This window comes from Pomacea canaliculata, linkage group LG2 (assembly GCF_003073045.1).
Source record: "Pomacea canaliculata isolate SZHN2017 linkage group LG2, ASM307304v1, whole genome shotgun sequence".
Lineage (NCBI taxonomy): Eukaryota > Metazoa > Mollusca > Gastropoda > Architaenioglossa > Ampullariidae > Pomacea > Pomacea canaliculata.
Genome location: NC_037591.1, coordinates 10,977,898 through 10,995,375, shown reverse-complemented (window position 1 = coordinate 10,995,375; position 17,478 = coordinate 10,977,898). Strand labels below are relative to the sequence as shown.

Here is a 17,478-nt window from a genome sequence, read left to right as displayed (position 1 = left end):
CGAGACACAATTGAGCAGAACAGAATTATCATCGTACGCATTTTAAATTTACAAACGTGTGTGAGAGACAGCACGAATATATGCGTGCCTGTTAAAAGTTATAAACATTTATCCATTGCACGAATGAAACCTGTGTCGTCTAACGTATATGCCAGTGATTCTTAACCTGGGTTCGATCGAACCCTTGGGGTTCGGTGAGTGATCGGTCTCAGGGGTTCGGCAGAGCCTCCGCCACGGAGGTCAAGACACCCGCAATTCATGATGACACTAAAGAAGGGTTCGGTGAATGTGCATATGAAACTTGTGGGTTCGGTACCTCAAAAAGGTTAAGAACCACTGGTGGGTATATGTGCATATGCATCAATCACTTCGAGGCACCCCGACAACCTGTAGGAGATTTATTACAAAGGGTAAAGCTAGGGAGCGCGGGGGTCGGTGTCAGGTATAAAGTTCAATTGCCTTTCAGCGCAAGACACATATCGCAGCAAAAGGCTATATTTTCCCGTAATCGGGGTGGGGTGGTGATCACAGCCAGTCATTTCGCGGCAACCAGTCTTGGACATAATGCCTGGCAGGACCTGTACGTCATGTTATGGCAAGGCTTTGTGTACAGCTATAGGGTGGTGGGTGGGGAAACATTTTTGAAGGGATCGAAACCCGGTTTCCTTATTTTGCGGCAAACGAAGTTTTTTTTCTGCAGCAACTGAGGGGCGAACACTTTTTTTTAGCTTACTAATAATAATACTAAATTTCTGGTCATTTGCTCGATCACCTGCTCTGTGGCTGTCTCGTGCGTGACCAGCCTCAGAGGGCGGGGCAGAGATAAGGCGACGCCGGCGTTAATTACAGTTTTAATAGGCGCTACCTTTGCTTATACCTTTACTTGCTTTTTTCTTTTACGACTGAAATAAGTATTATTAATAAATAGACAAAAATCGATAAAATGTAAGAGTGAAAAATAACAGACGTCTTTGAAATCAATGAACGCTTCGTACAGAAAAATTCGCGTCGTCTGCTTCTTGGAGGGACTAAATCCAAAGCAGACGATAGTAGACGACCTTGGCGGCTGTCAGGAATATCTACCAATCAGAGCTAGCCTTTCAACGGGAGAACAAAGTTCAGTTTCCAAAGTGCATGTGGTCTTCTGCTCCGGCTCGCTGGATGAAACGTTGAAAAGCAATGGCACCAACTAAAAAAGTCTGCGTTGTGGGATCAGGAAACTGGTATGCTTTTTTTATCCTCTCTCGTCATTTTCTTTGTTTTTTTACCTCCTAAAACTAGGGACACGTACTACTAAGTTTCGACCTGAAAAACAGTTCAGATGCTAAACGAGTAAAAGAGACCAACGTGTTATAGTAGCAGCTATCTAGTAGTAGTACTTACTATCAGTCGATGTACAGTGCATTGGCGGTTAGGCGTGTCGTTGTCAAGTGAATTATATAAAAAATAAAAAAATATCGTCATAAATATGATAAACGCATTTTGGTACAGTTCACATAAATAGATAACATTATTAGGTGATAGTAATACATGATTGGGCCTCTGCTTTTTCTGCCTACACTAACTCGTTTAATCATTAACTATACATACCCATGGTTTAATCGTTTATCGCATTGTTTGCTGATGCTGGATGTTGTTTAGACTTTCAAGGTTCTTTAACAGCTGTCACTCAAGATAGAAACCGATTCTGGTTACGTTCAGATCCAAGAAATATTTTGGTTATGTGCCACGGTCTCATTTTTTAAATTTCTGATAAAGACTAAAACATTTTTTTAAAATAATAGATAAGCTGTGACTAATTATTACAATAGTACGTCTCGGGTATGGCATGGGGAAGATGGAGTCTAATCCTTCCCGTCTGCTGCATTTTACCTTTTCTGATACAGATACCTTTCTGCTGCACTATCAGGGCGAACCCTTTCAGGCACAGAGTTTCAGTGATCAGCTCAGTCACACTAAATTGAGCATCAGCTAGCTTTGGTGCTCCAGCACACAGACTAAATGTCCGATAAATTTAGCAGATGTGTTTTTGCAGAATCTAAACATTGACTGACTTGGTTGTTTTGAGTGAAGCGCACCAAACTTCAGTTCTAAATTGGGGTTCTGTGGGCGCTGTTCACAAGAATTGGATTTTAACTGTTGTTCCAATTTTATCTACTCCTAAAAGTCATGTAAATGAAAAAAAAAAAGTGAACAACAAAAAGACTTTAGTCATACGGATATGTACTATTCACTGTTCAAGATTTTCATTGACAAAATTCAAATTTTGATAATTGTTAGTTTTTGTGAGACTTATTCTAAAAAGACCTTTTTCAGGAACTTCTTGTCTTCTCAACTTTAAATTACGAGATAAGAAACATGCTACATTTATGTGCATTTGACAGTTCAGCAAGGTGGGCTAGAAGACAGAATCTTAGCTAGGGAAGATAAATAGCTCTAGCTCCATAAATTTTGCAGCAGTCTTGCATGATGTGACTTGATGCAGAAGTATTTCATAAGATTTCATTCATGTGATCTACTTTCTTTTTTTTTTTTTTAAGCATGTTACATAGTGCACCTGTTGATTCTTTCTTGTTCCCAAGCTCACCTGCTTCTATATCATGTCATACTGCATAAGTTAACCTATTTTTGACATGGCCACATCTAAATATCAATACTTTTGATTAAAAAATTTTTTTAAAAACTTCCCACTTTGAAAAATCACAAATGTGTTGCAGGCACACAAAACAGAAAAAGACAGGCACACAAAAATACCTCTCTGTTCTAAATTCTTCTGTTTGGATACTGGTTTATGAAGTTTAGATCTGTGTTTTTAAGTAGTTTAGAGAGAAAATTAATAGTCTTTCTTAACCAGATTAAATCATACTTTTTTGGGGTTTTCTCCCCCCCCCTCCTTCTTTTAATGCTATTAAGAATAGTAATAATAAATAATTAGGGGATTTATATAGCAAATTTCCCTACTTAACAGAAGGCTCAACGGTCTTTACCCCCATCCCCTCCCCCCAAAATTAATAATGGTTATTGCTGGAAGTGTATAGATTCTATTTCACATGTTTTTTCTTTTTTAATTCTTACGTGTACTGCAAGCCTCTTTCATTTGTTTTTGTGGTGAATAAGTGCTGTTTTTGTTGTTGTTGTAAACCACTGTGATTCATTAGGAGCAAAGTTCTATTGGTAATCCTTATTATATATGAATTATATTTAAATATAAATATTATATAAATTCTAACTTATTACTATATGTGACAGGACATGGAAAAACTGTTGATGCCTGTTGAGTGACCATAATTTGTTTTGAATTTTTTTGTTTTTTTACTAATGTTTCACCATAAAGTTCTTTATGGTTCAATGTCACATTTGTTCTGTACCTTTTCCATCATCAAGTGAAATTTCTAGTGCAATATCACTTGGATATTAAATTCTTTTTTATATTTTCATTTCTTATCTTATTTATTATGTACAGAAAGATTTTTTAAAATATATTTTTCTGTTAAAACTACTTTTTTTTTCTTGTGTAGTACTTTAGGAATTGAAGAAATTGTGGAGTAAGCCGTAAACAATCCACTATTAGTCTTATGTAAAGAAAAAAAGCCCTTGAAAAATATTAAAATAACAATAATGATAGTTTTATAAAATTTTTTGTTTATATCTTTTAGGGGCTCAACAATTGCAAAAATTATTGGCAATAATGCCTTGGAACACCCAGAGTTATTTAACAGGGAAGTACTAATGTGGGTGTTTGAAGAACTTATAGATGGTGAGAAACTAACAGAGATCATCAACACAAAGCATCAAAATGTGAAATACTTGCCTGGCATTGATCTTCCTACCAACGTGGTGAGTCCTGGCACTAGTGTATAAATATGGCAAGAATGTGGTGAGCTCACAAAAGCAGTAATACAATTGCTTTGAAAAATGTAATACAGGTACAATATTAGTGTTTTTTTTTATTCTTGTGGAGGAATTAGGTTTATCTGCAGTATGTATTCAAATGTGTTGAAAAGTTTAATATGCATTCAATGTTTTACATTTTCTTTGAAACTTTGAACAGATTAAGTTGTAAATTGCATATGTGGTAGTAAGGTGTTTATTTTAAATCTGAATTATAGGGTTAAAAATCAGATGAAGACTGTTACTGAAATGTTTGTCTTTCTATGCCACATATTAGGTGGGAGAAATTTGGCAGACACTACTTTTCTTTTTCTGGCCCCACTGTTTGGAATTCTCTTCCTCCCTCTTTGCCTACTTATGAAGCCTTCAAATTGGGCCTCTAAATCTTTCTTTTTAAGAAAAAGATCTTATTATCTTCTATAATCAGGAGTACATTTCTGTCCACTCCTTAATTCTTTATCCCATTATGGTATATATTTGCTGAGACTGTCAGTTCATTTGCTGTTTTTCATATGAAGTGCATTGAGGTCATGTCTGGATGGGGAGATGCACTTTACAATTATTATCATCATCATCAATACATTATCAGTAGTTACTAAAATCATTGCCATTATTATAAGCATCTATAACATATAATTTGTGAGGTCTTTATTGGTGTATGTGTGTTTTTTCCCAGATAGCTGTTCCAGATTTAACAGAAGCAACTAAAGAAGCAGATATATTGGTGTTTGTGGTACCTCATCAGTTTGTTCACAGACTATGTAACCAAATTAAACATCTTGTTAAACCAGACTGCATTGCAGTCACGCTTATCAAGGTAAAATTTAATTTTTGAAAAATGATGACCTCTTTATCTTTTAAGTTCATAGTGTGAAAATTCTGTAAATTTGCAATATAATACATTGTACTGCCATCTATGTCACCTGTTTGTTTGCTGTGAATTTTGTTTATCTATTTTACTTCAAAGCTAAATCAGTTGCTGCTAAATCTTGCTTAGTTCTAAATGCATTGGACAGTTACAGTATTATTCAGTAGGTTTGACTCCCATTCTAAATTGCAGGGTTTTGAGGTGGCTGAAGGAGGTGGTATTCATCTGATCTCAGAAGTTATCCGTGGTGAGCTGAAAATTCCGTGTGCTGTTCTGATGGGAGCCAATATAGCCAATGAGGTGGCTCATGAAAACTACTGTGAGGCTACCATCGGTAAGTATAGTGCAAAGGTGTGTCCTTGAAAGTCTTAGGCAGATTGATATCATATGCATTATGGCATGTAACATATGACAACAAGATGAAAGAAAATAATTCTAAATCATGCATTTCTTTTTTACCCCGTCTAGGATGCAAGAATCCTGAAGTTGGTTCTTTGCTGAAGACACTATTTCAGACAGCATACTTTCGCATAGTGGTAGTAGAGGATGAAACAACTGTAGAGATCTGTGGAGCCTTAAAAGTGAGTTTGCTCTTGGGGGCTAAAACTGGCTTTTATATTAACTAGGACTGAGTATTTGAGCTTGTGCTCTTGCAGAATGAGCTCTTCAATTCAGTGAATCTACATGTATGAGTGCATAATTCTGTGGTTATTGCAAAGTGTTCTCCCTTCATACCTCCCCTACCTCTCCATCTGTATGGAGCCTGAGTTGCTGTAAGGTTCTGCTAGGCAGTATCCATAGTTACAGTGAGGTGACTTACACTCTGAATCCAGGAGAAGTACCCTTTTGCCACAAAATGTCTTTCACTGAAATGTAGCTTACATTCAGCCCCTTCCTCTTCTTTTTGTTGTAGAAGCTTGTAATTTAGTTTGTACAGGTTGTTAAGATGCTGCAGAATAGTGGACATTTTTATTTTAATTAGTATGTTAAATAAAGAAGCTGGCTGTTTCAATTGTTTTTAAGTGGAAGAACCTTTCTTTTGACCCTATACCCTGTTATCATCTGGGTGAAACCAGGGGAGGTCTTCTAAGGGGAGTATTCTTAGAGAAAACAACTTCAGAGAAGTAAGATATGGATTCTAACACTATGTTTCTGTAAAATTCTAGAACATTGTGGCTGTTGGTGCTGGCTTTGCTGATGGGCTTGGATATGGAGACAATACCAAAGCAGCTGTTATAAGACTAGGCTTGATGGAAATAGTCAAGTTTTGTGAAGTCTTTTATCCAGGTAATACCAAAATACCACCTGTGATTGCTTTCCTGAATCATCAAGGAAACTTTATTATAATGGGGCATATTACTCATGTCTGGTTCAAATAAGCTTTTGTTTTATTTTCAGTTTTAGAATTTTCATCTATTTTATTAATCCCGTCTGTGAGATCTGGGTCCCCTTAAGGACATACTCAATGCACTTGATAGCTCCTTAGTTCACTCAGCAGTCCAGAAATCTTCAGAAAGAAGCACCATGGTGAGATGATCTTTTTTAAACTGCTTAATTTAGTCTTTTTTTCCAGTGTATTTCATTTAAATTCTTCACCTTTCCTTTGTTGAAATACGGTAGAAGATTATTTCAAGTAGACAAAATTATATTATATTTTTGGCACTGTGTTACAACTCATGAATTCAGGTGGTCTGTGAACACGTATACTGTACCATGATAATATCTTCATTTTAAACTTGTTGACAGGTGCACGTCAGGGAACATTTTTAGAGAGTTGTGGTATTGCTGATCTTGTCACAACTTGCTATGGTGGTAGAAACCGCCGTGTGGCTGAAGCCTTTGCCAAAACAGGAAAGGTCTGTATTTTAACATAGGTTTGTAAAATTTAGTGTGATGGCGTGAAGATCATGTTGATTTCATAGGATTTTAATTTGTGTCAGGCCTGTGAAAGGCTATGTATGATGAAATTACAATGCTTCCCATCTCATTTTCTATAAGAACAAAACAGATCACATGACTCCTCTTCTTAATGCATTCCACTCACTCTCTACATTCCTTTTTTGTTCCCCGGTCCTGTTACCTAGAATGAACTGCTACTCCATATTCATCAGCTCTCTCTTCCTTTAAAACTTCTCTTGAAAGTTACCTTTTTCTCTTTCCACAGCATATGTATGTTTAGATATGCTTGTGCATGTCCTTCTATTTGTACACCATGAATGTTTTTTTTTTAATTTGTTTGGATCTGTGTCCTACGACAACTTTTAGTCAGCATTTAGCAGATTTTTTTAGTGCTGTGCACTAACAAAAAGGGGTCAAGCTTATGCAGCTTTCTTTCGGTCATCTCTTTATGCTATACACTGAATTATTGACAAAATAACCTCATTGCTGTAGCAAGAGTGGGCTTTTATTGTTCTCATATTCCTGCTCTCCAAAGATTTACAAGTCACACTGGAAGACTTTGAATGCTTTCTTTCATGTAAGTGCTTGCCGCTGGCTGCTGTTCTATTTATTTTCTGATCTTGTCAGTCTATAGATGTCCTTGAGGCAGAGATGTTGAATGGACAGCAGCTTCAAGGACCAGCAACAGCCTATGAAGTATATTTCATGCTCCAAAACAAAAAAATGGAAGACAGGTGAGCCAGTTGTATTCATATTTCTTTATATAATTAACTTAAATGTGTAAACTTCATTTTGAAATCAGGTTTAGTTTTTTAATTATCATAGACACACTTTTTATTAGATTTAGATGCATGCTTACCTGTACTTCCACTTGTGTAAGTGGTTTTTATGCTGTCCCTCAAAGTTTAGCATTAAACATGTTGAAGGGGACTTCATACACAGATGTTGTGTGTGTGATGAAGCAATCCCAGTACCCTCCTCATTACCTGCACCAGTGGTGCCCAAACCTTTTCTTGCCTGAGGCCCCTATTAGACATGATATAAAATCTTGCAGGCCAAAACATGGCAGTTTTGCCAGAATCATGACTTTAAAAGTGAAATTATGTTGTGCCTGGTTAAAATGAGCAGATCAGATAAGGCACCTTCGCGGTCCGGATGTGGCCCACAGGCCATAGGTTGCGCACCCCTGACCTACACCATCTACCCCAGTCATGTCAAACCTGCGGCCCTTTTCAAGCAGCCTGCACAAAGGACACTGTACACGTGTATGGCCCTCATGAAAATACAAATGTGACCAATATGGCCCTTAGGGGACTCCAGTTTGACATGCCTTCTCACATGGGTCTTGAGCAAATTATGCTGTAGATTTTATGCCATTAGATAGTGCATTCTTCTACCTATCAACACTGACACTTTCACTTGTGTGCCCCACCTTCCCACCACACATGCACATATACACTTACATGTCAGCCTGCACTTTACCAGTAGACTTTTGACTTTGATGTTTGTCTAGATCATAGTGATGCATTACTGTATCACTGGCCTCTTGTTGGCTTGGCAATCCCCTATTCTTGATATTAGTTTAGTTACTGAGATCAATAAAGACTTCCATATCTGTAGTCTACATCTATGACAAGGCAGGACAGGTCCAGTGGTATCTCAGTAGGTTTGCTCATCTGGGGCCATATTTGTGAAGCGAGAGTAAATCATTTCCTGTAAATCTCAATGTCAGGAGCTCAAGGAAAACGTCTTGTTCCCGAGTGGCTACTTCATGTTTTTTTATCCCAGGGCAACTTTGCCACCTCTTTATGACTACGGTTCCAGGAGTAAAACATCTTTAGGGTTTGGACAGTGCCTTGTAATTTTGGGAACAAGATGCTTGTCCTTTAGTCACCCATGTTGCACTAGAGTAATGACTTACCCTAGATTCATAATTACAAGAGATCAGGTGACTCCTGAGGTAAAGACTGCCAAAAACCATGAGCATTTACACAGTTAGGTCATCAGCTCTTACTAGTTTACCTTCCTGTCAGCTTCATCACATTAACATTCTTATTCGCGTTAGTCCATTGTGAAAGGCTTCTTAATAGTTAGGGCAGCCTTGTCTCTGTCCCTTCTTGACCCTGTCAGATGACCTCTGGGTACTTCACATCTTTAGCTTGTAATTTACCTTATGCTTCGTGTGTTGCTGATTTTGTTTACTCTCTCAGCCCTTCTGGCTACCCTTTTAACATAGCTAGCTGTCAGTGTGGTAATCTACGCATATTTAAATTTTTGCATTAATGTATACTTTTGCTCCCCGGCCCTTGCCTTGCAACGTGTGGTTAGTGTAGATTATTTAGTTGCACAGCTTGATGCTCACATGTGTTTTTGCTTCTGTGCACATTATATTTCTTTTTATTACTATCTGTCCTTATGAGTGTGTTGTAATCATTTAGAGCTCCATTACCTCAGTATATAGCTGTCTTTGTGATGATGGAGCATTTTTCAGATCATTAGTAATAGCATTGGTATTTTTTTCCAGGTTTCCACTATTTACAGCCATCTATCGGATATGTAAAGGAGAGAAACCTGTAGCAGACTTCATAGACTGTCTCAAGAGTCATCCAGAACACATGTAATGTTCATGTGATTTGCTCTGCCTACTCTACTGTAATCTCTAATTTTCCTTTTCTTTCACTATTTCTGTATCTCAGTTTGTTTATATATTTTATTTTTGTTTTTCAAATATCTACAATTCCAAAGGATTCTCAGGAAGATAGCACCAATTTTTGTGGAGTATGTTACAGAGACATAATGCAGAGTATTGTGGATTGATCTGTCAACCGATATGATTTTAAATGTGTACTGAAGCTTTATTCTTGAAGCAATTTACTTTCCTCAACACCACTTTCATTGTGAAATACCTTTTTGATGCCTATTATTTAACATGTCACATTAAATATTATCTTTTAGCAATCACACATTTTATTTAAATAAAGAACTTATGTACATTTTATGTATCAATAAATTTTGATTTCAAGGATTATTTGGCCATTCTTTTAAATTCTAGAAAATCTTGCCTACTACATTTATTCTTTAAAGTTTGATGTATTGAGTTTTGTCTGCCAGTTATGATTATTAATGGATGGGTGTTTGGAATAATTATTATTATTAAAGATTTAGACCTGTCTACTAGTCTTTGAGGTTGTGTTGCAATTCATCTTTCTTGAACAGCTCAGGTTGATAAGGCTTTTGTAACATCTCAGGCTAGGTGTGTGTGAAGAGTTAAAATAATGTGACTTAAGAAGACTGTATTGAAGGACAAGCAGACATCTTCACTATCCCAAAATTGCATCATGTTCTTGTGCCAGAAGTTGTCATTCCATTAGATTAAAAGAAAATTTGACTTCATCCTAAATAGAGCGGTATAACGTTTATTTTTTTTTAAAATCTTTTCTATGGTAGGAGAATACATTAGAACCTCCTTGTACTCTACAATCAGTGACCAATTAATTCCCTATCATACTTGCATCACTGTACAATTGCCAGAAATGGGTGCTCATTTTAAATTTTTGATAAGAACATTTTGATTGTAGTTCCCCTATAGAGTGAAAAGTTTATGCACTTATTCAGAGTAAGATTGCTAAAGAAATTGGTATTCATACAGAAAGTGTAACATACTTGTAATTACGAAGGTGACTGAGAGATTGGATTGCGCATATAGGTAAAAGTGCAGTTCAATATCTGATACTTGACTTGATGGCACTTAAATAGAAATATTTTCTGAAATTTTCAGTACTTTCCACAACTGTTGCGAAGTCTGTTTATAATTTTATAGTTGTTGCCTGATTCATGAATGTTTGTCTTTTTTTTAATGTGACTTTTTTCCTACCTTCATTTAGCTTGCTTTTTTTTTTTTTAATGATGAAATGTGATGCATGCCGAGAGAATACTTGAAACTGTAGAAATTCTTCGAACCAAAAAAGTTTACATTTTTGTGACACTTGACACAATTGCTAGTCTTTTTTCAGACCTTGCAATTTCAGGGAATGAAAAAGTATGTAGCCAGTGTAAAAAAAAAGTTTTAAATTGGTTGTCTGCTAAGTAAAGATTGTGGTCATATTTTCAACAGTTTATGACTTTTATGTTCTATTTTTCAGATGATTCAATGTTTGTAGCGTTCCAATTTAATATCCTTCAGAACATAATCAGTCTTTATTTTCATGAAGGCAGCAAATACTTTATTTTTTCATATGATTTGAATAGTGTGTATATTTTTACAATTGATGTGTATGTTTGGTATGCTCAAAGTTGGTACTGCTGCTGATATAGGCTGAATGAAAAAGCATAATTACAGAAAGTATTGCACAATCTATATACCAGCATGGCACATAAGGTATGTGAATGTAAGATGCACCGATTTGATTAGAAACTGCACAATGTGCTTAATTCTTAAAAGCTATTGACAAATGGCTTCAGGTGTGTGGTAATTGTAACAAAATAGCACAAAATGATGTTAATTTGCTGTTTAATGATTTAAATTAATATTAATATCAATTATTTTAAGTGGCCATCAACTGAAATAAACCTCTGCTGTCATTCTAAAACTGAACTGTCTCTGTATACACAAGTGCTCAAGGTAATAAAATCAACAGTAGTTCTAGTCATTAAATTATGTTATGACATCTTGAAGAAATTCATATATTCTTGCAGGGCTGAATTATTTTAAGGTGTCAAGGTTTATTTGATTTCTTATGCTTATTTTTTATTATTGGTTATTTTCTTTTGAGGGGATGGGTTCTGTTATTTTTTTTTGTTTTGTTTTGTGAGTGTAAATCTAGCCACTTCTACAGGGTAAGACTGGTTTGCATTATTTTAAAGGTACAAGTCTAGGTTTCTTTCATTTTGGATTAATTCAAAATATATGTAGTGGCATGCTGTATTTTTTACAAAAAGATTGTATTGAAGCCATATTCTCTTGTGATTTTGAAACCTTTATTGTTAAAAAAAAAAATAAATAAATAAATGCATTCTCGAAGGGCACCCAAAGAAGGGTACACTGAAGTAGGATAGATTTCTCATCCTATCACTAGCAGTTAGTTGAATGATTTTGAGTCTAAGTTATTTTTTAATTATGACCAGTCTTTCAAGAGTTTTCAAATGCATATTTTATGCTCAATTTGACAAAATTGCAAGTCTCCTTTATTTGCTTTATATGTTAATGTTACACTTTCATGTCTGAATTGGTATGCCCGATGTCTGATTGATTCTTGAAAATTTCTGATTTACTGAGCGTTAAACTATATCATCCTTAGTCCTTATGCAGAGGTGTGTGAACATCCATGCAAACTTGTACAGTACTGATTTAAAGGTGTGCTTTTTGTCAACTGAGTGAGAAACCTTTTCACTGGACTGCAAGAAATGTTCAGGCCTTCGCCCTTGTATACAGTTAGACTTGTAAGTTATATGATTGGTGAAGCTAGGAGCTGCATGTATGGTATGTAAATGATGGGGACACAGAAATAAAGGCTAGTTTGTTATCTTCTGTGGTGACATTTTGTGATTGCAGTTAGTTTATAAGTACCTTACATGTCATCTTTCTTGAGCAGTTTCAATGGTAGCAGTGAGTGTTGAATGAAATATTTTGAGCAACATTTTATGTGAAAATGTCTGGTAAAGATTTTCTGGTGAAATACAAGACTAAAGTGAACACTTCAGCTAAAACAATGGTAACAGCATGGGGCTAGATAAAAAGTATATATTTAAAAAAGCATAAGTAGGGGGTTAGAGTTTCATGTATTTGAAAGGTATAAAACTTGATCCTAATAAATTCAGTGTAAACAATTTTCCACATAGATTAAATTTTGAGGCATTAGCCTAATTAAAAAAGACTCGAGTGTCCATCGTTGAAGGAGTTCATAAGTTAGTTTAGTTTATTCCGTGTTACTCCTTGAGGAGCATAGGGCCACAACACCTCGCCAGCGGACCCGGCTGGGTGACTAAGCTGGCCCACCCCTTTTTTCCTTATGCTTTTCTTTTTTCTCCCTTACCTGGCCGTTTTATCTACATTCTTCTTCAAATCAAACATCTCCCTGTTGTACTAGTTTTATCCGTCCTATCTTCTGTCTGCACTGGTCTTTTTGTTTCCCATCATGCCTTTCTTTTGATGTCATTTTTTCTCTGTGGCCTCCTTTAGGCCCCCTGCATTTGCCATGCGGGGCGACCCGTGTCGGGGGAGGATGGGATCCTGGAGGTTGAGGTCCCTGATGGGTTGCGGCCCATCATACCAACAGACCTCTTTGGCCAGACTTCTAGACGGGAGGTTGGTGTGGCCCATACCAATGAAGGGGCTTGTTTTCCTGTATAGCTGCTGTCTCTGCCAGTTGATGGGTGAAGCATCTCTTGTCCTCCCTGACAGACCTCTTCACTTGGTGGTTGGGTTCCCAATATTCAGCTCTGAGACCTCTTCACTTGATGGTTGGCTTCCCAATATTCAGATACCTTCCTTCTCTTGACACTGGCTTGAGCTTCTGTTTTAGTCCCTTTCTTGATTCAATCTTTGCCCAGATCTCTGAGGTAATCCATTCTTTGTGTTTTCTTTCCATCTTCCCTAGAACATCTGTACAGATTGTCTTCCAAATGCTCCTGAGTGTAGTCTAGTGTTCTTCCACGGATTCTTCAGTCAGTTCTGAAAGAACCTCATAATTATTCTTGATTTCACAGTTATAACTTTCCCTTGTTCTTGAGGTACTGAGTATTAAACTTGTGTGGTCTGCCTGATGGATCAATGAAGGACTTTCTTTGAAGACTGCTATATGAGCTGTTGGTCTGAAGCAACATCTTCACCTCTTCTCACTCGGACATCTAAGTCCATAAGACAGACTCATTAAAGAAATAAAATATTTAATCCACAGACCAATCTAAGAGTGACACTGTTTTTAAAGGAAAAGAAACCAACATTTTGTGATATAACTTCCTTTGTTGAAAAGGTAAGAAAATACTAATAGACTTTGGTATGACAAAGCTGTCAATTTTTTTTATGTACAGACACATTCTGATGACAAGGATTAGGGATGCAACTGTAAATTTTACAAAGCTAAGAAAAAAAGAAGAGTACTGCAAATACAATTGTCATCTTATGCATCCTTCAAACTAAGCAGCCAGTAAAAAAACCCAGAGAACAGCAAATTATATATGTTGTAATGCCACAACTGTTTTATTGTAAAGTGTAATACTAACTACACAACTCAAAACTTGTTTTACTTAAGTGACTTTAGTATCACAAGTACCACCATCAACACATTCAGATCTATAAAAGTGTGACAGAGTACTCATAAATAAATTACACAAGCCAGTACTAGTAGTAAAATATGATGAGCTAATGAAAAACTTTCAATAGAATGTCAAAATGAAAATGCTGACAAGCATTTCTTGACACCTTTTGATTCAATCATCAACAATAATATAGTTTGCCTTTCAGTACTACAAACATCTTTAAAACCAGAACATTCTTACTGACAATTCAAACACTATAATTAGAATCAGCTGACATTAATGTCGAACTCAAAATTTGAACTTCCGACATCTCCATCACAGTTTTAATGCAAAAGTGGGAGAAAAGAACATGGACCATGTGCAAAAGCAAATCTATTAAAATTTTTTTTAATCAAAACTAAGCTGACTTATTTAACAAAAATGCTGGTTAACTTGTTCCACTGAAGATTGATGTATGCTAAATTTAAAATGTTAGTCTATAATCTCCTTACCAGTTGTACGCTTGCATCTCCCAGACTTTACACTCTATATCATGTACAAAGATCCCTAATACACTGTATTTTAATAACAACCAACAATCTCTTACAAGTACATAAAATTTTGATTGTATAATCCCACTAGTAAAAATAGTCTGTACATTTGACAAAATATGGATCTTATTTTGTAGCTAGATCATTCTTACAGTATGAAAAACCTGCAGCAGACCTTACAGACTGCTTGGAATATACTATTTTTCTGAAGAACACTTGGTACCTAAAGAAAAACTATAGAAATGGCTTATGCTACCCAGACATTTACTGCAGCAGCCACCCTTCTTTTGATGACACATAATCAACCATAATTTCTATCTGCCCTTGGTTCTTTGTTCTGTTCTCTTCACAATCGTGCTTTCTATGGCCGCAAGGCAATAAATTCAAAAAAAAAAAGAAATGATGTAAAGCTAGTCAGATTTTGGCTTGTTACGATCCCACAATTGCTAAATATATTGATTCCCACTCCAATTGTGATGGCACCCACTACCATGCCTTGAGCAAAAACACGAAAACGCATAATATATACAGAAGTTGACATGCTACCACGGTTTCGATACTGAACGATGCCATATGTCACAGCTCCTAACAGACCAGCAATGCCTGAAAAATGAATAAACATGTTAAATTCTTAAGTGGTACACAGAAGTGTTATCAGAAACAATGAACATGTAACATTAGTCAATGCCTTATGCATGCCTGTTTTATATGTGTTCCCATCGTGTCTGCCATAATGCTGTTTTCTATCACTTGTACACTTTTTCTTTTACTTCCTTCATTGCATCATGAGATGTCCATCTATGATTCCTCACAGAAGTTACTGAACCTTTGACGTTGTTGAACTGTCTATCCTCTTCCAATGTATTTCCAACTAGGCAGCTACCCCAGCTTTCCTCCAATAATTTTGTTCCTGAAGTTCCTGATATTAGGCCTCAACTTGACAATAATGTTACCTCATCCCATGTCAGAAACTGTGACTATGAACCCACCTCAATTTTTAAAATTATTTCAATTGGTGTCTGAAAATGATATGAAGAGCGTGGTTCTCACATCTAAAACGGCAACATGAATACTTTACCCTATCCCAAAAACCTTATCTTTGACTGATCGATCTTGTCCTCCTGTCTTTGACCCACAGTATCAAGAGTTTGACATCAGGTGTGTTACCGTCTGCCTTCAAAACTGCCATGGTTAAACATCTTCTGAAGAAGCCTTTCGCGGAAGTAAATGATTTGAGAGAGTGGGTCTTTTAACAGCTCACTCTTTTTTTGATTGTAATTCATCTGATGACCTTTACCTGTTTATAAGGTCTTGTACAGACCCATTTTCAGTTTACTATGTTCCAATGTGAAACCAAGGATTATTATTATATTTTCTTATCCATTACAGGTACACTTGTAGCTTTAAAAAAAATCCTGAAAGCTTTTAGTCCTTATATTTTGTAAGAAACAAAGTGAAACCCACAAAAATATATTTACTTTTAGGTGTCTCAATAACAAGTATTTTTCTTTTTGAGTGTTAAAAAATGGATAATGTAAAAAAATCTGGTAAAAAGAAAGTTTAAACTTTGCTCTAGTATGGTCATAGAGGTAAATATGTCTAATCAGATAAGATTTCTTGCACTGTTATACTTCTCTCTTTTTCTTCTCCATTTAATTTTTTTAATCACCAGTCTATTCATTCTTGAGCAAGACTAATTGGCACCCAATAAAAACCATAAAAAAGGACATTTATCTAGTTTTTGCCAGATTCATACCACATTCATGTTTACTCACCAAGAGGAACAAATGGAGCCTCTTTCATCTTGCGCCATAATTTTGCTGACTGGTCCTCTTCATATTGATTAATGGCTGATCGGTTTTCGCCAGTCATCTTAATGCATAAGGTTCGTTCACCACAAAAATAACCTGCGTACATAGTACAAGTTCACCTTATAATGCATGCAAAGAAATGATCAAAAAACACTGTAAGAGTGGCTAAGACCTTTTTAAATCTAACAGAGCTTTAAACTATGATACTGCTTGCTGATGGTATACAAACTGTAACCTATTGTGACTTACACAAAGTAAAGGAAAAGGATAGTTCTACCTATTCAAATACTCCATTCATTACTATACAGTATCAAGCTCTAGAAAAATGAATAATATATATATTCAATGAATGAACCATGAATGATGCAACAAACATCGAAAGTTTCATTCATTTGTTTATATATTACATCATATTTTGATTTATGCATACATAAAATAAACAAAATCCAGTATATACATAGAATTAAAAAAAAAGGCCAGTAGATGTTAATTTCCCCTTTACCAATGTACAATTGTCTAATACAGAACGAAACCTATGCAATTTGAATTAGCAAGAAATATCAACTTGTCCTTGAAACTGAATGAGGCAAGACATTGTCAATAATACATCATCTGAGTATTTTCTATAATATTTCAGCATATCTGAGAATAACTATCCTTATTATTGCTATTATTTTTATCCTTTGGATCTAGGCGTTCTTCTTTCAGAGTGTTCCAATAAATGCCCTCTATTAATCACAGACTACAAATCACCGTTAACTTGACGACGTTACAATTACTACTACATTCACTTTACATTTGACTGTCCCAATCCAAGTTATACTACTAGCAGAATTAGGACTGACACATTTTGTCACAATTAGTATTTACATGTCAAACAGTCTGGAACTTCGAAGATAACCTCTGTCTCCACGTTCGCCACTAAAGCATCAAACTAAAAATGATCATGCGAGGGTAAATTATAGGACTCTAGTCCATTCTTTTAAACTGGTTACCTCAAGGGGTCAGCTGTTGCAAAAAGTCCCTGAAAGAGAACTGCCAGAACAAAAACTCTTGTTAAGAAGATCCTTCCTAGCAGTCTGATCCAAACTTTTCCAATCCACTGAAAGTGACCGATTGAGTATGAAACGTGCGAAACCAGAGCAAACGTGACAACATAAGCGATGCCCTCCCCTTGAGCATTTCTCACCTTGACATTGGCTCGATCATGTTTGATTGGCTA

General features: G+C 36.0%; 2 protein-coding genes across 2 annotated transcripts; one reads left to right on the top strand and one right to left on the bottom strand.

Moving 5' to 3' along the window:
• The first annotated feature begins 1,066 nt into the window (after positions 1-1,066).
• LOC112557503 (glycerol-3-phosphate dehydrogenase [NAD(+)], cytoplasmic-like) lies at positions 1,067-12,185 on the top strand. Its single transcript, XM_025227409.1, has 9 exons — positions 1,067-1,223; positions 3,657-3,837; positions 4,568-4,708; positions 4,952-5,093; positions 5,228-5,340; positions 5,926-6,046; positions 6,506-6,615; positions 7,286-7,392; positions 9,183-12,185. Exons 1-9 carry the CDS (start codon positions 1,180-1,182, stop codon positions 9,277-9,279), a joined length of 1,056 nt encoding a protein of 351 aa, XP_025083194.1. The 5' UTR covers positions 1,067-1,179; the 3' UTR covers positions 9,280-12,185.
• Positions 12,186-13,528: 1,343 nt separating this feature from the next.
• Positions 13,529-17,451, bottom strand: LOC112557603 (HIG1 domain family member 1A, mitochondrial-like). The gene is made up of 3 exons (XM_025227571.1): positions 17,252-17,451; positions 16,221-16,352; positions 13,529-15,048 (listed from the first exon to the last, which is right to left on the bottom strand). The coding sequence occupies exons 2-3, from the start codon at positions 16,315-16,317 to the stop codon at positions 14,807-14,809; spliced, it is 339 nt and encodes a 112-aa protein (XP_025083356.1). The 5' UTR covers positions 16,318-16,352; positions 17,252-17,451; the 3' UTR covers positions 13,529-14,806.
• Positions 17,452-17,478: the final 27 nt, after the last annotated feature.

Coding starts and splice junctions, on each gene's coding strand:
- LOC112557503 (XM_025227409.1), top strand. CDS start 1,180: ATGGCACCAACTAAAAAAGTCTGCGTTGTGGGATCAGGAAACTG. Junction 5,094..5,227: donor CTACTGTGAGGCTACCATCG/GTAAGTATAGTG, acceptor TACCCCGTCTAG/GATGCAAGAATCCTGAAGTT. Junction 5,341..5,925: donor AGATCTGTGGAGCCTTAAAA/GTGAGTTTGCTC, acceptor GTAAAATTCTAG/AACATTGTGGCTGTTGGTGC.
- LOC112557603 (XM_025227571.1), bottom strand. CDS start 16,317: ATGACTGGCGAAAACCGATCAGCCATTAATCAATATGAAGAGGACCAG. Junction 15,049..16,220: donor GGCTCCATTTGTTCCTCTTG/GTGAGTAAACAT, acceptor TTCATTTTTCAG/GCATTGCTGGTCTGTTAGGA.